This window comes from Crocodylus porosus, unplaced genomic scaffold (genome assembly GCF_001723895.1).
Source record: "Crocodylus porosus isolate Cpor-Errol unplaced genomic scaffold, CroPor_comp1, whole genome shotgun sequence".
NCBI lineage: Eukaryota > Metazoa > Chordata > Crocodylia > Crocodylidae > Crocodylus > Crocodylus porosus.
This window is the reverse complement of record NW_017728911.1, coordinates 26,416,052-26,437,674: the sequence shown is the minus strand read 5'-3', so window position 1 is coordinate 26,437,674 and position 21,623 is coordinate 26,416,052. Positions and strand designations below refer to the sequence as shown.

General features: G+C 42.0%; 1 protein-coding gene across 1 annotated transcript in view; it reads right to left on the bottom strand.

Moving 5' to 3' along the window:
* TMC3 (transmembrane channel like 3) overlaps positions 1 to 15,516 on the bottom strand; it is a 37,855-nt gene extending 22,339 nt beyond the window's left edge. Inside the window, exons 1-8 of the mRNA XM_019533700.1 lie at positions 14,108 to 15,516; positions 12,760 to 12,903; positions 10,791 to 10,866; positions 7,566 to 7,647; positions 3,783 to 3,889; positions 2,854 to 2,943; positions 2,617 to 2,759; positions 25 to 172 (exon numbers count right to left, since the gene is read on the bottom strand). Coding sequence (XP_019389245.1) covers positions 25 to 172; positions 2,617 to 2,759; positions 2,854 to 2,943; positions 3,783 to 3,889; positions 7,566 to 7,647; positions 10,791 to 10,866; positions 12,760 to 12,903; positions 14,108 to 14,208 — 891 coding nt within the window. The 5' untranslated portion in view covers positions 14,209 to 15,516. The remainder of the gene's footprint in view (positions 1 to 24; positions 173 to 2,616; positions 2,760 to 2,853; positions 2,944 to 3,782; positions 3,890 to 7,565; positions 7,648 to 10,790; positions 10,867 to 12,759; positions 12,904 to 14,107) is intronic.
* Between the last annotated feature and the right edge of the window lie 6,107 nt (positions 15,517 to 21,623).

The following is a 21,623-nucleotide window of genomic DNA, read 5'->3' as shown; positions in this document are numbered from 1 at the left end:
TTTTTTCAGGGACTCACTACTTACCCTGATGCTATTAACTATGGCAGCTGCTTTGCTTTCTGCAGCCTCAGGATTTCCTATTAAATAGTCCCAAGCGCAGAACACTCTCCAGCAAAACGTGTAATTTTCATCAGAGGCACTTGCCAGACTCATTCTGGAGTTCTTTGCCATTCTGGAAAAAGAAAAAGAACTTTCATTTTTATAAATGCTTTATGTAAAATACATTTGTGGTCTCAGTTCACAGTCTGTACCTGCCCACAGCACAAAATACCATCAAAACTCATAGTAATTGGTATAATTGCAGGGAGTTTGAAGTAGAGGGGATAAGAACAGAGTAAGTGGCAGGAGTGAAATTTTATCACTGCACCTTCCAGGTCACAGTTGAGGCACTATATAGAAATGTCCAATCTTTATACGTGATGAATATGGCACTTCAGGCTTAAAGACTGACCTTCCTACCCCTTTCACTAGTATATGGTGTCATAAGTCTCTATGTCACCTTTCATTTTCCTAGAGGAAAACTACCTTGTTATCATTGCTTTTATGATCATAAGTCAGTTTGGTAAATCTGTGATGATCCTGCGTCAATTTTTCTGTCTAGCAAATAGCTGGTTTGAGTCTCAGTGAAGTGATAGGGAATTTGAATGCATCCTTTAGTTTATTCTTTCTGTCTGGATGATTGGCCCATATCTGTGCACATTACCTACGCCCCATCAATGCAAGTTATTGAAACACAATCAGGTATTATTTCATAGATGTGTTGTATAGCATGTTACTATATACATCTGGCATGGCTTAATCAAGAGGCTTATATGTTTCACTTAAGAAAAATATTAGAAAGCCTATAACAACTGGGCAGAGTCAACACTTAATGGAGTACTTTTGTAGGCAAAGAAAAGCAGACCTTGTCTAGAATCCAAAAGTGTAATCACTATGGTGACCAATGACAAAAATACTGGCCACCATTGATCTAAAATAACAGATGAAATGAAAACAAATGAAAAGGGTGTAATCAATTTTGAAGCTGACACAGCTATTATGGGTCACACTAATAATCAGCCTGCACTGCAATGTATTAGACAAACAGTTATCCTGAAGGGAAAATAAACTGAATGGAGAAAGGATAAAGTGACCTTGCTCCACACTAATTGCTGCACATTCCTAGATTTATGGTCAGCATTGGCGGGCTCCCTCTGTCCCCTATGCAATTTCCAGTCTTGCCTCCTAAACAACAAAGGAAATAAAATTGCATTTGAATGTGATGCCTTGTATCAGTTCCAGCAATGTGGAGAACGTTATGTTTGTGGCAACGTTCATATCTTCATTTTGAAAAGGATGGACGTGGCCCTGTTACTGACATGCCGGTGGAATACTAGTGCTACAGAACCGGAAGGCAAATAAAATCCAACCCTATATATCCACTGCACTGGACATGAATACACAGTAGTGTAATAAACATAAATACTAGGGCTGTGCAAAGCTTTGGTCGCTGATTCGATTCTGCGGAGATTCAGCCCGATTCAGCAGCTGAATCTCTGAATTTGAATCGAATCAGGAGACCCTTTAATCTCTCTGAATGGAATCAGAACCCTCTGAATTGATTTGGAGAGATTTGGAAAGATCCGGTGGTTTGGAGATAGACACAGTTTTAAATGCTTTTTCTACATACCTCTAGGTAGCAGGGGCTTGTGAAAGCTGAAATGCTGGGGTGGACGGAGCACGGCAGGAGCATGGGGGCGCTCCCCAGCGCGCTCGGCAGCAGACCGGGAAGTGGACCAGAAACACTCCCGGGTCCACTTCCTGGTCCACCCGGGACCCTCCCCTGCCCCCCGGCTTGGTGATTGGTACCTCCTGGGTCTTGGGGGGCACCCAGGAGCCCCCACAGCCAATTGCTGAGCCAGGGGTGGCATGGGTGGGGTGGGATGTCTCCCACATGATGAGCGGCAGACCCAGAATTGGACCAGAAATATTTCTGGTCCACTTCCATATTCACCGCTGAGTACGTGGGGCGGGGAAGCATGCTCCTGTGGGACGCTCCATCTTCCCCAGCATCGCAGCGTTCATGAGTCAGGCCTGGTACTTTGAGGTATGTAGAAAAAATATTTAAAGCTGTGTCTATGCCTGAATCTCTGATTCTCTGAATCAGCATCAAATCTTCAGATTTGGATTTGGCTGAATCAAACTGGGACAGTGATCCAAATCAATTAATCAAATCACTGTTCCTGATTTGGGCCGAATCTGAATCCAAATAAAGTATGGCCCATTTTGCACACCCCCAATAAATACATAATCATGAAATCATGAATACAAACATGAATACATAATCTTCACCCCACCCTCTGGGGCTGTGAGCTGTTCCCCTCATTTTATAGAGTGGGAAACTGAAGAGAGGGGTAAAGGATGGTAAGTTCAAGAACAAGCTGGAATCAGAGCTCAGGAGATCTGAATCCCCATTCTGGCCTCAGTCTCTAAGACTAATCTGCTCCTCTGATTACAGAGGTATGAATAAACTACAGGAAGTACAGAATTAAACAGAGGGGGAAAGGAAATAATACACCAGTTCAGCTGGGTTGAATACATAGCTCTAAGTAAATACCAATAAAAGGGGAACATTACTTCTTTAAGAGAATGATGAAGCTATACGCAAACACTGCCATTCCAACCAGGAAATAGGCCAGGGGCAGCCGATACCCAGCTTTCCCGATCTTCCTGTCCCGGCCATAGTAGCCATAAAACAAGACAGAGTACTGGAGGTAACCCTGTAAAGACAGCAGACAGTGAGGAATCGGCACCAACATCCGGCTTGAAGAATTTACGTTGGTAACACAGTAACAAAGTGCGTGTTGGACTTGCCCCCAGAGACCAGATGGTGTCCAGGTCCTGTGCTGTTGCCAGCTGTTCCATGGGAATGGTCTTGTTCCCGAAGGGCACTCCCACCAGGAGCTGGTAAGAAAGGTAACGTCTTTAAAAAGCGTGTGAAACAAAGGCAATTTTATCACACTATCTGTACAGCAGAGCCCAAGCAGCTCCAAAGAACTGAGTGCCATCATTAATCCTGCTCCTCTCTCAATTTTTTAAAACTAGAAATGCAGGGGGAAATCCTGCATCCAGCATCTAGCAAAGCCCTTGGTTGTTGGAGCTTGTATCTCTGAGGGTAGAATCTGACCTGTAGAGTTTAGTTTTTCAGTCCAGATCTATGGACACATGCCAGAGCTGGGTAAAATATATCAGCCATGTAGTTTATTTACCCAAACTATGAACATTTGGATAGATCTAAACTATCCACTCCTTCATCCTGGGGTATTTCTGCTAAAATAAGCCCCAGAAAAGAATTGGAGAATACTGTTTTGTTTTTGTATTTTCCACCTGACACATTCTGATTGTTTAAATTTTATAACACCACCTAAGGACTAAATGCATTTGTGCCCTCTGACGTATCAGTGAGAGTTCTGTGTGCCCAGACCGTCTGAATACCAGGCTCTAATGCTCCAAATATCAGAGTGGGACTTAGTTACAGGGATTTTTCTAATTTGCCACCTTCTGCTCCTCCTCTTCCTCCCCCTGCTCTCCCTCCCAGTAAACACATCAGCATTTAGTCTCTTGGTAAAATGACATCTGATACGTAAGTGGCAGAAAAATACCTAATAGTGCAATGTATTGTAAATATTTTTCTTAGACTGTACATTAAAAAGCCACCTATACCTTTGAGCATAACATGTCTTTAATTCAGGAAGGGAAATCCCACAATAAGAGCTTTCTAAAGATATTAGATAACTGGTTACCTCTGGTAAGACTACAAATGCTCCTGTCATTATGGTAAGCACAATATTGATTCCAAATAGCCATCTCAGAAAGATGAAGTAGGAGGCAACTCCAGATCCAAAATGACCTTAAGCCACAGGAAAATAGTTATTTTAGCAAGGAAGCCTACCAAGAGCCAGCTGACTTATTTATGAAGTGTTACTTGGCAATTAAAAAACAGTAATGATTCCAATTGTGTAATGCACATCTTGAGTAGGAAATGTTACATCATAAATGGGATGCTGGATGATAAGCTGAGATATAGTGGTTTTAAAAAATTACCAACAATATTTACAAAGGAAGTGATTAAGATCATAGAAATCTTCCTCATTCGTGTTATATACACCTTTTTCATTGGCTGTTCTTATGGAAACTTGGACTGAAACATACACACAACTACTAATAGTTACATTTCATCTATTGTTCTAAGAAACCTTTTCATAATTTATCCAAAGTATTTTGTTCTGCAAAATATAAGATCATAAGCCTTGCTACTTACTAGATCAGACTGTAGGTCTGATTATTCTAGCATTCTCTCACTCACAGGGAACGAGCAGACAAAATTTTTTACCGCAGCCCACATTGTGAGCAAACAGACACCCTAGCCCCCTGTCACACTCCAGGGGTCCAAAAATACTGCTGTGACCAGACATAGTTACAGATAATGATATCTTATAGAGGAGGATGCCTAGTTGCTTATTGCACATTAGGGGTGTATGAAATGGGCCCTATTTGATTTGGATTCAGATTCGACCCAAATTGGGGACAGTGATTAGTTGATTCAGATCATTGTCCCAATTTGATTTGGCCGAATCCAAATCTGGAGATTTGATGCTGATTCAGAGAATCAGTGATTTGACCATAGACATAGCTTTAAATGTTTTTTCTACATACTTCCGGGTTGACTGGGGAGTGTACTGGGCCCCTCCACACACACACCCTCCCGGCTCGGTGCTCAGCCATGCTCCTGTGGGACGTTCCATCTGCCCCAGCATCACAGCATTCATGAGCTGCCTGGTACTTAGAGGTATGTAGACTAAACATTTAAAGCTGTGTGTATGTCCAAATTGCTGAATCTTTCCTAATTTCTCTGAATAGGTTCAGAGTGTTCCGATTCAGTTCGGAGAGATTAAAGGGTCCTCTAATTCGATTTGGATTCAGAGATTTGGCCACTAAATCGGGCCAAATTTCCACCGAAACAAATCAGAGACTGAAGCTTCACACAGCCCTATTGCACACCTCAGGAACCTTCTTGAGGGGGAATTCTCATGGAACCCATATCAGGGCAGTGCATCTGCAAACGGGCGGGGGGGGGGGCTGCCACTTCATGCTGTTGTACCTCAAATCAGTGTAGGTTCGTCCTCTTTCAGACAGGCATCATGGATATACTCTGCAGGAAATGTATATAGCTGTGTATTAGGCCTGTGCAAAATGGCTAGTATTCGGTTCAGATTCGGATTTGGCCAATTTGGGGGACAGTGATTCGATTCAGCAATTCAGATCACTGTCTCAAATCAATTCAGCCGAATAGGCTGAATCTCTGAACTGGACAGGTCACATCCCCTGCCCGCTCTCCCAGCCCCATCAATGGCTGCCCTGCCCAGACCCAGCTCCCAGCTCCTTTAAAAAAAAAAAAAAAAAAAAGTCCCTGAGTCGCCAGCTCCTGCCAGGCCGGGAGGGGGGACACACATGATTCCCATTGCCCCCCACTGCCCCCATTGTCCTGCGCTAGGAGGGGGGCTCTGCTACAAGCCCCCTGACACTGCCCACTCTCCCAGCCCCCCTCCATGGCTGCCCCAGCTCCTGGCTCCTTAAAAAAAAAAAAAGCCCCGAACGTACCAGCTTCTGCCAGGTGGGGGGTGTCTGATCCCCACTGCCCCCCACTGCCTCATGCTGCACAGGGACTCTGCCATGAGCCCCCCAGAAGCTCCAAGGCAGCAGCCAGTGAGTGGGGGCATTGTTTTTTTTTTTTTAAAGAACTGGGAGCTGGGGCCAGATGGGGCAGCCGTGGGGGGTTTGGGAGAGCAGGCGGGGGTCAGGGTACTCATGACAGAGCCCGCCATGCAGTGTGGGGCAGTGGGGGATTGCCTCCCCCCACCTGGCAGCAGACAGTGAGTGGGGGATTTTTTTTCTTTTCTTTTTTAAAGAGCCAGAAGCTGGGGCTGGGCAGGGCAGGGCAGCCATGGGGTGGGGCTGGGTCAGCGGGCAGGGGATGGAGGGCATTCAAGGGGGCTAGGGGAGCAGGAAGGGTGTGGGGCCTGATGGGGGTCTCCCCATGGTCCCTCCCCCGCCCCCTACTTATCAGCATGGAGTCTGGGTCCAGCTCCCTGCAGCAGTGAGTGGAAACTGCCCGAATCGCTGAAGCTCTCTTGAATCAAATCTTTCCCGAATCAAATCAGAGAGCTTCGAATCAATTCAGACCTTTTTATTGGCTTCCTGGTTCGATTTGGATTCAGAGATTTGGCCACTGAATCGGGCTGAATCTCCTCTGAATTGGATGAGCACCCGAAGCTTCGTACAGCCCTACTGTGTATCTCACTGCCGTGTATGCTCCTGTGCATCTCACTGCTGTGCCACGAGCTGGGTGTGCAACTGAAAGCAGAGGAACCCTATGGTTTCAGGACACGGCAATATGAAGCAGGGGTTTCCCTGCTTACACACACCCCAACCTGGGGTGCAGCAGTCTGATATTCACGTGGGACCCCTATGGGTTCCCCCACTTGCAAATGAGTGCCCTGGGTCAGGACACAACACCTGGGGCCATTGTCCCATGGGATCATGCCCCTGAAGTCCCAGGACCAACAGGGACCCAACCCTGTGAGACAGCAGTCCCCAGCAACATATATAAATACCAGTGAAGCAGATCAGCAGTACCAGGACACATTAGCACTGCTAATCCTGCTCCAAAGATAATGAGTGTTATCTACTGTGTATACCCATGGTGACAGAGCGCAGGTGCTGAGGGGGAAAGAGCCACAGGGCCCATCCAGAATTTTCTAACCCTTGTACCTCTCCCCACTGCAGCTTCCACCCATCTGGAAATGTTATGAAATCAGCCCTGTACACAAGGTTCATCATAAAAATATTTCCAGATTTTGTTTAAATTTCAAGATTTTTGACTACCCTTAATAGAAATTATAAAAATCAAAATACCTGCTCTTAGTGGCACGATTAGATCTAAGCTTTCAATAGCTTTTACAATGAAGCAAAAGTTTAACTCTTGGTTCCAAAAGAGCTGATGGGGATTCTTTGAGGTAGGAGAATTTCCCTTACACACCTGGGTCTCAGCCATCTGCTCCCAGCCCCAGCATAGAAGACACATTGTGGATGGGCCAGTGATAAATGGATGTATGACCTGATTGGCCAAAAGAATTTAGAGCATATTAAAGGCTATTCTAAATCACATCAGAAGTTCAATGGCTTGAACTGGTGGCTTGGAGCCTACTTCCATACTGTATGTCCTGTGCACTGAAAATTTTGATGAGACATCTATTTTGTAACAGACATTGCAATGCAATTTTTATAGCAACACAGTTGGCCCCATTTAAATTATAAAACTTACTACACTGTAGTATCACTAAGATTAATACTGAAAACTATTTTGTCTAAGTAAACATGGCAACAACTCTACTTTAATGAACACTGGTGATTTTTTTAACAAGACTACTTCGTAGTTCATCAGTTCAAGACATCCAGTTTGGCAGAAACACCTAGCTTTTTAGCAGGCAGTGCGCTGTTCAGTGCCACTGAGTCGCCATACTTACTTTCTATTTTCTTTATTCTCATTTCCCAAGGAACAAAAATCACCAGAAAATTATATGCAAGCCGAACAAACTTCTTCCAGAGCTAAAGAAGACAGTAAAGAAATAGCAGATTTGTATAAAACAATAACTACCATTAATGTGTCGGAATACTTTGCTTATACATAGCATCCTTCACCCTGTGCCATAAGGCATGTTATAAACAATAACTAATGACATTTCACTGAATTCCTGTGAGGTACATAAGACACACAAAATTAAGTCACAGTAAGGTTGAAAAACATATTGTAAATCAGAAAAAATAGGAACAGAACATGGGACTTGTGATTCCTATGCACATTATAACCACTAAACCAAACAGGCACACGTATGCATGCCAAATTTTGAAAGTCCTTGAAATAAAAATATAACTCTCATCTATGATTCTATTAGTGCATACAAGTAACTGCTACTTACAAAAGATTATAAAATACGTCTTTTCTCATTTAAAGCAGAAATGAATAGCAACATCTGTAATTTTACATATTATTGTAAATTTCCTCCTGTTCAAGCACAATATCAAGTAATTCAGGATAATTTCATAGATATTTCCTCATGCTGCCTTCTTCTGTGTAACAAAAGATGAGTGCTATATTTACCATTTCTCTGCATATTTAGTTTAGTATCAGGGTGATAATAGCATATGTGTACCGTACTAATTATTAAATACAAGTTACGATAGATCTAGTTATTTGAGGAAAAACTATATTTTACTGAATGGCAATCTGAGCATTAAATTGCACACGGTCTAATTACCAAATTGGAAGCAAGCTCATATTTTAATAAATGCATCATCAATCTCCATGGTCAATGTTAATAATTTTTTATAGCTCTATCAAGGTTTTTATTGCACAAATTGGAAGAATTTTAATTAAGCAAAGAATTAACAGATGCTATGAACTGCACCCACAGCTACTACTTTAATTTGAAAGCAAAGTTCACCAGACTGAGAAAGGGATCAAGCGACTTCTACAGGTAGCACTGTAGAGGCATAAATTATACATGGATGTCAGCGTGAAAAGGCCTGGAGTAGCAGCAATAACAATGTTATCATTTCTATCCCTGCATACTGATTACCTGAATAAAAACAAATGATAATTTACATATTTGTAGGCAAGAGCCTGGCTATACCACATAATTAAATGGCAAGCATACATGGAGATTTTCATTTTATTCATGATAGACTATTTCTTAAATTGGATTCGTTTAATTATCAAAAGAGAATATTATGTCCTGTTTGCCAGCAGTTGATAATTCTTTTTCCAGTTGGCTGGCAGATCCTGGATATTGCTAGTTAAGCATCTTGCTTTCAATGAATGCTCTTTTCTGATGATACAATGCTTCTACTTTGTCTTTTCATTTGCCAATCAATATATGTCCCCTCATTGCATATTCTTCCTGGAAAAAATCTGTCTAACCTGGTTTTATCAGTTTTAAGTAGATATAGAGTACTGAACACCAATTAGTGAGGAGGCCAAACTACCTAACCTCACAGTGTCATGCTCAAAAAGAAATTTACCAAATACTTTAGTTACAAACAAACCAAGTCTCCTTGTATGTTGTTCCCAAGGAGAGCTTGGGAACAACATTTCATTAGACTGTTGGACAGCAGGGGTGTGCGAAATGAGACATATTCAGTTTGGATTTGGATTTGGATATGGCCTGAATTGGGGACAGTGAGTTGATTTATTGATTCGGATCACTGTCCCCAATTCAATTAGGCCAAATCCAAATCCATTTGATGCTGATTCGGAGAATCAGCGATTCAGCCATAGACACAGCTTTAAATATTTTTTTTCTACATACCCCGAGGTACCAGGCATGGCTTGTGAATGCTGCAATGCTGGGGCAGATGAAGCATCCCACAGGAGTGTGGGGTGGGGGGGCAGCAGTGCCTGTGTGCTTGACGGCAAACCCAGAAGTAGACCAGAACTACTTCCGGCCCACTTCCTGGTCCACTGCTGAGCGCGCTGCCCACCCTACCGTGCGCCCCCGGGCTTGGTTATCGGCTGTGGGGAGACCCCAAGTGTCCCCCCAGACCCCGGAGGTACCAGCTGCCAAGCTGGGAGGGCATGGGGCCCCCCCAGTGCATGCCCCAGCAGACCCAGAAGTGAATCAGAAGTGCTTGTGGTCCACTTCCAGTCTGCTGCCAAGTGCACTGGGAAGCCCCTGCACCCCTCTGGGACACTCTTTCTGCCCCAGCATCTCAGCATTCACGAGCTGCCTGGTACCTAGAAGTATGTATAAAAAACATTTAAAGCTGTGTCTATATCTGAATCACCAAATTTTCCCGAATCGATTCGGAAAGATTCAAGGGTCTCCTGATTCGATTCAGATTTAGAGATTTGGCCACCAAATCGGGCTGAATCTCTGCCAAACTGAATCAGGGACTGAAGCCTCGCACAGCCCTACTGGACAGTAAGTATCAGGGACTTAATATAGACAATGATTTCATGGCCTACTACTTGATACTCGCTAGCCTTCACAGATGATAATGACTCTTCTGAATGATTTTGCTCTTCCATTATTAGATTTTTCCTACCTCTCTCCTACCTGTTGGCTATCTGATAACTTTTCTTATATCCTGATTTTATTTACATACAGAATTTTACACAAGCTTCTGTTCCATCTGCTACTTAGCACTTCTGTGTCTGTTTCCATCCCAGAGACCTGAGGAAGGGTATCGTGATACCCAAAAGCTTGTCCAGAGCTTGACTCAACCATGTAGCTGGGTCCGATAAAAGACACCACCCTCAAGAGTTCTTGCCTCTGAGTCCAAACTATGTAATTTAGCAGATGTTTCATGTCTAAGAATGTTTAAGTCCTTTAGACTGTGAAAATCCTGCTCTGCTGAGGCCAATGGCAAAACTCTCATTTCCTTCAGCCTGTGCCAACCATGCACGCACATGTACGTAGACTGTAGAAGCCCTACATGCTTGCTAGTAATTGTTTGAGAAGGAAAATATATTCACATTACTGGAATAAGATCCATCCCTCATGCATCAAATTACTCAACAAAAAAGTAATTACTAAATTCTTAATAGGAAAAGGAAGCTTCTAGCAATTTTTTCTCTCCATCGTTTTTGGACTGGGGATTAGTGTTGCATAGAAAATGTCTACTTCTGTGAAGGAAAATTTCAAATAACTGTTATAGAAAAGAGCTGTCATTTTAATGAAAAGGAGAAATACCTCGGCACCAGCTGCTTGGTAGCCTCTTGTTCTGGTGAGCCTCCCTTCATACCTCAGCACAATCTCTTTTGCTTGCCTGAAAAGACAGACAGAGCCTTCAGTTCACCTAGCCATTCCACAGAATATATTGTGGACTCCAGTGACTCACACAGACGACAGCCAACTAAGGCCACGTGTAGACGAAACAAGGGGCATGTGTGCACAACACTTTAAAGTGGATTAAATGCTTTTGGACCGCTTTAACGGTGTTGGTGTTTGCATGCGTTGGTGGTGTATTGCACAGTAATTCCAGCTGCTGTAGCAAATTCAGCGGTGTAATGTACTTCAAATGACTTGAGGTGCAGCAAACTAAAACTCCTTCAAGGAGTTTTCATCTACACACACCCTAAGTAAAGCAATGTGAAATATTGTTACAAATTTTCTGCCTGTGCCTGAAACCCTTACTCAGGCAAAGTTCCATTTTCTGCAAACAAGAGATGTGCTATTGCATTAAAATCAATGGGAATTTTGCTTTAGAAAGAACTATGTGATCAGATGCCAGGGGTGGCCAACAGGAATTTAAGATGTTCGTTGTAATTAGAAATCCAGATATTTTTTTTCCTGTGCCATTTTAACTAATTTCCAACTTTTTCTATAATAATGTCACTTAAATATTCTCATAACATAAAAACCATTACATTTATCTGGATACTGACTCTTGTTCTGAAAGTTTAATCCCAAACATAGGTTCATTAAAACAGCCATTGATTAATAATTGGACAAGGTCCAATTGCACATACTTGATGGGAGTCTTACTGACTTCAACAGGAGACATATAGCACTAGGACAGAAGCAGTGCACTGATGCAGCCAAGAAAACAACTCAGGTTTAGCTGCAAGCTACAGAATTTCACTTCATGGACATAAGATGTCTCCCCTTTCCTCCCACAACCAGGCAAGGTCTCCCTGAGAAGCAGCAGAACTTCCTAGTCATTTAAATGCCAGATATTAAGAAAAAAAAAAAAGAACTATTATATCTCATTTCAAATTTGGGAACATTAATATATTGCTCACGGTTTTAAATGATGTTGTCAGGATAATCCAATATTTCATGCTTTTGCCAGTCTACATGTACCCCTTTCATCCATAAAAAAAAATGCTTCTATTCATTTCTATTTGTGTATAATTTAAAATTCAAGGGTCAAAATCTGTCTTGGCAGCCCCTGAAACGTCATTACTTTCAAATATAGTCTTCTCGGTTACATTCGTTTTATTCCCTAGACCATGAGTTAAGAATGCTGAGTATCTTTGACAGAACACACAGTACATACTATGATACCACAAGAATCCTTCCCAAAAATCTGAAAAGAAGAATTGTTTAAAGACTGAATGTGCCAGATGGCTTAGAAAAAAACTGTTTCAGAAATACCAAATTTGGAAGCCAAGATAAGCTAATGAAGAATGAAGACTTGTGTGATACCTGAAGCACTCTGGGCAAGGAAGCCCAGTACAGCTGTCTGCTAGGTAAGGGAAAACCTACGAGGGGCTGATTCATGGTCCACAGTCCACTTAAGTCAATAGAAAGCTTCCCATGGACTTCAATGGAGTTTACATCAGGCTCTTAATATGGTGCACTGGTAGGAAGTGATTTTTGAAACTGAGAAGTGTGAAAAATGAAGTGACTTAAAATAAATGTTTTATGCAACATGAAAATATTTTCATCAGTCTCCTGTAACTGGAGGATCAGTTTCATCCTGTTTCATACAATGAACACACACACACAAGAGCTGTAATAAAATTCTAGACACTCTAATTTGCGAAGTCCTCGTCCTCTAATTCCTACCTCCATCCTGCTCCAGGGTCTACTATAAATGATTCTCAAGCAGTTAAATACTTCTTATACTCATATCTAATTTAGATTAAAAACTTACTAGGGCTGAAATGACAGTGATGACCACAGGGACCAAAACTTTTAATGAAAACTCTATTACCTGAGTGCCCGTAGTTTCTGTCTCATTGGCCACGGTCTACAGCGGATGTTTGCCACGGTCTCCTTCTGGAACTGGATATTCTGGAAGATCTGCTCTGGGTCATTGCTGTCAACCTTTTCATCGCCATTATCATCGTCTGAGTTACTGAGCATGCCAGCACCCCAGGGGGAAATAAACACAAGATAAATTATTCCCATTCAGATCTGTGATAGAGAATCGAGATGCATATGAACAGCAGGGGTGCACTACAAAGGCTCATGGGAGCCTTTGTACAATTCCACCGCCAAACTGGAGAAAGGATTGCCATGATCATCTTTACTTTGTACTGAGGCTTCCTCACTGCCTAGCTTCTCCTGGATTAGCCAGACAAGAGGTGGATTTTTTTCCCCTCAAGCTCATAAAAATACTTCTGAAAAGCATTTTATTTTTTTGTCTTGGAATATATCAGCTTGCACCAAGTGTCAGGTTTTTGGAAACATGTCCGTACCCGCAGTAGGAATGCCAGTTCTTTAGCTCCCCACATCGCACATCAAGGAACACTGTGCTGTCCTTTCAACAAACCATATATTTTTCAACAAGAACATTTACTGCTAATGTATTAGCCATGTGGCAGTGCTTTCTACTTTACTGGTGATCGTGATAAAATGTTGCCTTGTTCAAATAGGGAAACAAAAGCACTGGCATACTTTAGCCCTTCAATCTTTTTCCAGGCTACGGAGGAAATAATTATGGGATCCTCGGTCACCGAGAGTAACACATCCCTGAAAATGGTTCACATGTCCAGACACTGGTTTCTGCAGCTGATTATCAAATCATCTTCCTCTGGCATTGCTAGTACATTTGTTGTGCTAAGGAGCTCTGCACTCCTTGTTTGAAACATCCTGCATAGTGTAATGGGAGCGTACAGCAGTGTTTGCATGTGCAGGGGAGCGAGCCTGAAACCTGCAGCACTGAAGATTTCTTTTAAGAGCAGCAGAAACAGAACTGCAAACTTACACAAAACAAAGCCAATAACTAATGATCAAGTTGGCCAGTTTCCTTGCTGCATCCCCTTTATGATTGTCAGGACCCACTAAAACTTCCCTGCAGCTCTGCTCAACAGCAGGACACCTTTGTAACCTGAGATCATCTCACTGGAATTACAATGGAAATGTATTTGACCCTGTATGGAACATGAGTTAAAAACAAATTTAGAAGAAAAATACACAGAAACTTTCCTGTATCTCATATTCCTGCTTATTATTTGGAGACATTAGAAAGACTTGAGTCAAGATGCTACGTTCCTGCAAGATCAAGAGCAGCTGTTTTCTCGTTTGTATTTTAAGCGGAACAGAAGACGCTCTCTCACCTGTGGGGTGGCTCCTGGTACGTGTAGATGCTGGAGTGCCGCTTCACACTTTTGTACCTCTTGCAGGACTTTGTAGTTTTCATGGTAGCAGATCCACTCATTGTCAGCACAGGGGTGATATCTGTAGCTGCGCTTGCCTTGGTTTGCAGCAGGTGGAATTTAGAAATGCGGGAAGGAAGCCTTAGGCTCACAGGAAAAGTATCTTAAGCAGTAAATACGTTATAAACCAGGAAGAGAGAGCAAAGAGCGGCTCCCTAGTCCTGCCGGAACAGACCACCACTTGCCTGCCTCTGATGCTCCCAACAGTGGGAAAGACCTGAAACCTGGCAACACATGCATAATCTTAAAGTGGCAGTACACAAGATACAGTACGGTGGTATCTTTGGTGCTTTCTACTGATAAGAAACACAATCCAGTGTCACATAGTCGGTGGACAGCCCAAAACCAGCTCACACGTATGAAAACTAATCTCTTAAAGGGCCAGCACCATGTCAGTGCATCACCCTGTGCAACAAAATGCACAGGCCACATTGTCATGATTTCCACTTCCTCTTCTTGAGATCCTGGGGAACCTGGAGCTTTTAATATTGCCATTGCCCTTCTGGCAGATGCAAACTAACCCAGTTCTCCTATGCGACTTCTGGAGTCCTGCATGAGTCTCTGTGTAACACCAGCAAAATGAAAACAGAGTCTGGTCTTTTATAGAATATTCCTCCTCTTTTAGATTCCAGACTGCAAAATCCAGCACACCGCCATAACCTGTCGGAGCAAGAACTGTCCCAACATGAAAGGCTTTAGTGCATTTGATGGAGATGGCTGAAGGAGGATGATGATGGCTGATTAGGGTTGCCTGGAGGTGTATTTGCTGGCTGCCTGGAGTAGGTGATGCCACCAGGACCAAACATAGGTACATGGCTGCCAGACACTCTCTCTCCCCCTGTCAGCATTTCAGGAAAGTTTTGCAGGAAAATCTTCAAACATGGTCCAGACCTGTCCTCACTAGTGGAGAGGGGCATGGTGGTTGAAGGATAGGTCTAGACAGGTATGTATGACTTCCCCTGCACACAGAAAGGTGAGTGTGGCTGTGATAGTAGCCCCTGTGCTGCACCAGTGACAGCAAAACAGCTGCACTGATGTTCCCAATGGCAGGGAGGACAGTAGAGTCCGACTCTCCCTGCTCTTACACAAAAATCCACAGGTTTATTTTGTCTCTTTGTTAAACTGTAATGATAACATCTCTGATATCTCTCTCTCCGATCACTAGAAGTTCATAGTAGGGCTGCGCGAAGCTTCGGTCCCTGATTCAATTCGGCGGAGATTGGGCCCGATTCAGCGGCCTAATCTCTGACTCCAAATTGAATCAGGAGACACTTTAATCTCTCTGAATTGAATCAGAACCCTCCAAATCGATTTGGAGAGATTTGGAAAGCTTTGCCAATTCGGACATAGATAAAGTTTTAAATTTTTTTCCTACATACCTCGAGGTACCAGCACGGCTCATGAGTATTGCAATGCTGGGGCGCATGGAGCATCCCACAGGAACGCAGGGGGCTCCCCAGTGTGCTTGGCAGCAGACTCAGTAGTGGACCTGAATCAGCATTGAATCTTCAGATTCAGATTTGAATGAATTGAATTGGGGACAGTGATACAAATCAACTAATCGAATCACTGTCCCTGATTTGGGCCAAATCCGAATCGAATACAGCCCATTTCACACACCCCTAGTTCATAGCATCTCAAGCCTTGGATACAGTAGTGTTTCTGACACAATGCATAAATTAATAAAATAAGTATAATGGCCTGGTACTATATAAATAATTAAATACATCACAGGAGTATATTATAATCACTGGAACAGTCAGAAGACACAGTCCTCCAGGTCCATCAGCAAAAAATAAGTGCACGTATCTGAGGAAAGTTCAGTGCTAGCGGACTGTACAATGATAAATTACAGCTCCTCCTTACCTTAATTCCACGGGTTAGGGCAGCATGAAGAACCTAAATGTAGAGGACCTGTCTGCAACGTCCTTGCTCTGCAGAATTAGAAGTCACTTTCCTCCCAGCACCAAGCACGTAAAAAGGAACACGTTATAAAGTTAGATGGCATATTAAGTGATGTATGGGGAAATGTAGCAGAGACCAACCATAATCTTTTGTAACTAAGAATGTGGGACTTCATAGTTGGCCCTGTCTCCAGATGCTTTGCCTATCACCCTGCCACATCTTCAGCTGATAACACCTGTCAGTGACGACCTGTAACTTTGGTTTCAGAATTCCTGCATTCAGGAATTTTGTCCCCTTCCTCTAAGTGAAACCTACAGTCTTTGCTTTTAGATTTATGATTTAAATTTGTTGCTTAAGCACAGCTTATCAAGACATCCAGCTGCTTGTGTAACGCTGAGCTGTCCTCATTATTTATTGCACCACAAATCCATGTACCAGCTTCAAACTTTACAAGCAACATTTTTAGATCATTAATAATGGCATTGATTATAATTGAGAACAACTCTAAAAGTACTGCCTTTTGATGAATATCCTGGATTAACTTGTTAATCAGTTAGCTAGTTTTTAATATATAATAAAGGTGTTACCTTGATTTTATGTATGCTTTATAATGATAATAGATGGCATGTAAACTTTTTCTCACAGTAGAAAAGATTCCAATTGCACTGAAATAGAAATCCATTTTTTCTTTAAAAACCAGAAAAGCAGAAATATAACTTAGCCTTAATGTCACCATGCTATATTTTAATGCTTTTCCAAGGGTGGAAGCTTACTAGAAACAGCCAGTATCACGAAGTTTAACTCTGGGGTGAACTTTTTTTAAATGTTCAGTGACACTTGCATGAAAAATTTTGTTCCAGACTTCCCTATCTGTTTCTGAGCTACAAAACAGATCTCCAGTCTAGTATAATTTTTACTCCTGTTTCCACTGAAGATAATTACAAAACTTCCATTCACTTTAATATGAAGAAAATTGGGCCTGTATTTGTAACCCAGTTTAGTCAGTGTTGAGATCACTGACCAAATTTAGATGGTTTTCTCCAATTACTTTTTGCTGTTCCAGCAGCACAAAGGATACAAAAAAAAGTTGCATTTCTACAGTGGAGAACCCCCTAGCACAGAGAAGAGTTGCTAAAACCAGCTCCAATGCTACCACTTAATTAGCTAGGAGATATTACTAGCAGTGGACTACAGAGCAGGCTACAGGCTAATCCAAACACTGCTGTCATGAGGACTGGTGAAAAACCAGCCACAGAATAAGAAAATAGTAAGTAGATCTCTAATAGCCTTTTTCCACTGCTGAACCTAGATTGCATTTTGTAGTATCAAACTATGAAAAATGAACAAACCTGAATGTAATGGATTTTACTGGCAAAATATGACCCTTTCCTATTAAAAAGTCAGGAAGATACTTTGCTTATTGCCTAACTTGGTATTTTCTTTCCATAACAGCCCTGTGCAAAACGGGATGCTAGTTTTCAGTTGCATAAATCACGGGTCCACAGTACTTTGGGTTTATTACATCCTGACAAGACAGAACATTAAGTTCTTCCCACTAAATTGGCTGCAGAGTACAGCACAGAGCCTACTTTTTCATGCTCTGGGCTAATCCACCATATAGGCACTTGCTGAGAAATTCTACTTTTTGGTAGTTATTTCATTCCTTTTACAATGCATTACAAAGTGCTAAGGGGTCCCATGATCTATAATTTATTGTCTGCAACTAAGTTACTTGGTTGGTTTTGCAATTTTATTTTACATTAATTGGTTTTAATCCACTATAAACTCTTCAGTACACAAGTAAGAAGGAAATTTCTGTGCTTTGAAATTATATCCAAACCCAAGTACCCAGCTGTTTGGAGCACCCATGGAAACAAGAAACACATGGGCAACTGGTCAGCATGCCTACCATGGAATTAGGGTAGCCAACCCTCCCGGGCTGGCCGGGAGTCTACCAGAATTGGTACTGATCTCCTGGTGACTATTGAAAGCAATCCAGGAGATTTTAATAGGATATTAGATTACGTCATGGGGTGGGGGGGAATCTCCCAGAATAGCTTCAGTCTGAGTTGGCAACCCTAGACGGAGTGAATATCCATTTTGAGGGTTCAGTCAGCTGCATGTCACTCCATTGTCTTTAATTTTCCTTTTAGGAGACATCTTTAGAGTCCAGAACACCTAAACATACCACTATACACTGAAACCCAAGGGTGCAGAATCCATCTGGAGTAAGTGATAAAGAATTTAGCGCACACTGAGCTTTTTGGGTCCTGTTCTAACCTCACTGTCCTCCCTCCTTTAACCTCACCAAAGGATTTTGCTTTTCAGCTTCCTAGTAATCTAAACAGAGCCCATAGTAGCTTTACTCTTTTTCTGTGATTTTTTTTTGCTTGATAATGAAGTCTGTTATATAGAGGCTACTAGAGTCCTGACACAGCACGTTATCTGCACCATACATAAATCCAGCAGTCTGGGGACAACCTGCCCGTTTGGCTACTAATTCACAGCACAATAGATTCCCTTGACTATCCTAGTCATGCATCAGAACATTAATCAAGCCAAAGCAAGCAGGACTAACAGGTATATCAGCACAGAAACATACATCTCTATTAAAAGGCTTATCACTGGTTTCCAGCTGGAACGAACAAACCGGAGGACTGTTCTGAATGCCAGGGAAGCCCTTGAAATTCTTTATATTCATAGACTGTACTGCACAGGTTCTTGTGCTGCTGCTTTTTGTACTTCTGCCAGATAAGCCTCTAATTTTATGATTTAAGGGCAACAAGAAGTCAGTTTAAGTATATGTCCTATGTCCTTCTAAGTCATTCACCGACATAACTTGGCCACTTTCTGCCTCTTGTACTCATCCAAGTATCTTCCTTCCCTATGGGGACTGACTGAGTGTGTTATTTATTCCATTCAGATTCCAGCAGTGATGCTGAGGAAAGTGTTTTTTCGTGTCTGAGGTAGCTGCTTGCTTCTACGGAACTGATAGCTGAAAAATAAGGGAAATGGCAACAAAACAAAATTCAAGTGTAAGCATACTTAGCAGGACATGTTTAATCAAAAATAGGTAAACTTTTGCTGCATCACTGCTATATCCACAAGTTTTATGGCAAGGCCTTCGCACCCTCTAAGTCTCCAGGGGTCTCTGTGGATGGTGTGGTAATAAATTTAACCTGGCTCCTAACTTGACTAAGAAAACAGCCAGAGACCAGAGGTGCTGATACTGCTTATTTCAGTTAAATGTTCTGAGATAAGGAATCCTGCATGCCTTGTTTTGTCTTGATATATTACCCTGTGTACAGATGTTAAGTTTATTTTTCTCTCTGAGAAACCAGAAACGAATAACTATTTCTATAAGCACAATGTTTCACTCTTCTTTAAGTAAACTGCCTGTATGTCTTTGTGTGTGTTAGATCAATGATTTACTGTCCAAAGTCGTATTTTTGTCTCTGTCTTAAGTATAAATATGCTTGTAAACTTATAAAGTTTGAGAAATCCTTTGAAACAGACAAGTGGGTGATTCCCCTTGCTGTATGAAATCCTCCCTGTGATCACAGTATAACCCTAAATAAAGAAAAGCTGGCTCTGTCAGTTCTGATTCAACCACAACGCGAAGTTTGATTTCTGCCACAACGGCAACTCCATTAGTGGTAGTATCTTGCTGGCTCATTTTCCATTCCTGCAAGTTAGAAGTGACTAAAAGGTAGCAAAAAAACCTGTGCCTCCTTCATTCTCTACTGCTGTTCCCATTTCTCCTAGCAAGCCTTCCGACCTTCATAGATTCCATAGACATTAGGGCTGGAAGAGACCTCACAAGATTATCAGGTCCAGTCCCCTTGCCCAAGGGCAGGAAGTCAGCTAGGGTCAAAGGATCCCAGCAAGATAAACATCCAAACGTTTCTTGAACTTCATGTTTCCTTCATCCTCATCTGGGCTCCCATCAGTCCTAGATTTCATATTATGGAATCACCTTAGAGAGAGAAAGGTTTAATATCAATTCATATTGATTACTTCATTCCACGAGTAAAGCTGTGTCCTTTTTTATGCCAATGATAGCATACTGCAGAGCTACTGAAACCAGACCATTGGGGAACGTTAATACAAATGATGCTGGGAAGTTTTATAAATAGATTTAATTGGCTAGTGTTTCCTAACTCTCCCTTTCAATTAGAAAAAAAAAAAAAATCTCTTAGGTCTAATCTTAAAACAAGAAGACAATTTAACCTAACATTTCCACAGCTCTAATGCTGCCAGCACTGGAATCATATATTGCTGACTTTAATATGAAGTTACGACCTCATTCGGAAAGCATGAACAAAATGAGCAACAAGAGCATTGTAAATTTTGGAACCATTGCTTCCCAGAGAGCACTTTGCATCCATCCCTTTACAGACTAGAAAGCAAGTGCGAAGAGCTCATTGCACAGGTTGGTGTCCTCTCCCATTGTCCATTCTCCTTGGCATTCTTGTGATGGTCTGTCCCTAAAAATAAACTATTAATTCAGAGCATGGTGCAGAACTCTTTGCAATTTTTTCCTAATTTTGATTCATTTCATTCTTTATGAATACTGGAGTGATTACCTACTTGATTCTATAGCTCCCTAGGTTTAAAGGAGCACTTTAACATAATTTCTGCTATGTGCATGTGACTGAAATACTGATTTGTCACATCACGCCTTTCACGTACATAAAAATACACATAGGAAAACCCTGATTTTCTGAAATCTGGTTAAATACAAACTTCAAGTTAACAGTGGGTTATGTTCCTCTTGTTTATATATTCCTGTAGAACTTCAACTTTACAGATCTCTCCTATGCTCTGTGGAACTGAAATTAAGTCCTTAAACCCTTCTGCAGTTTCTATATTTAACATGTTTCCAGGATGGAAGCCTCTGGTTAGAAGCCTACTTAGCAATCTGGAAATTCAACAAGATTTCAGATGTTCTCAAAGGTCTCCAAAAATAAGGATTCCTTCTACCTCCCTTTCCAGGGTCCTCTATTGTCTGTAACTGTGATACTTCCACACATTTCTATGCATTTCCAAATTTGGAAAATGTGCATCTTTAGGAAATCCATCTGGGCACTTTCAACTCCTATGAGGATTAAGGATGCTCCTCAGCATCCAGGTTACAATCAAAGGAATGATTTAAAAAGACAGGATAGATATTAGAATACAAAGTGAATAATTCAGACACAACTTGATCTTTTCTTTTTTAGGGGAAGATGAAATTAAAATAAGGAGAGAAACCAGCTGAACTTGAATGAAGGAAAGTATCTTGCCCTCACTAAGCTCTCTGTGACAAATTCTGTTCTCCCCTACCCCTGTATAACTCTCAAAAAAGACAACAGCCTTTCATGAAAATCATTGGCGACATATAGGGCATCCCCTGAGATTGGCCGTGCCCCCCCTGAAAATGCCAGCCGTGGAACCAGAAGTGCTGGCAGAAGTGTAATTCCATTTTTGCCACTGGCTTGACCACTGGCCACTGGGGACCCCTCCCCCGCCC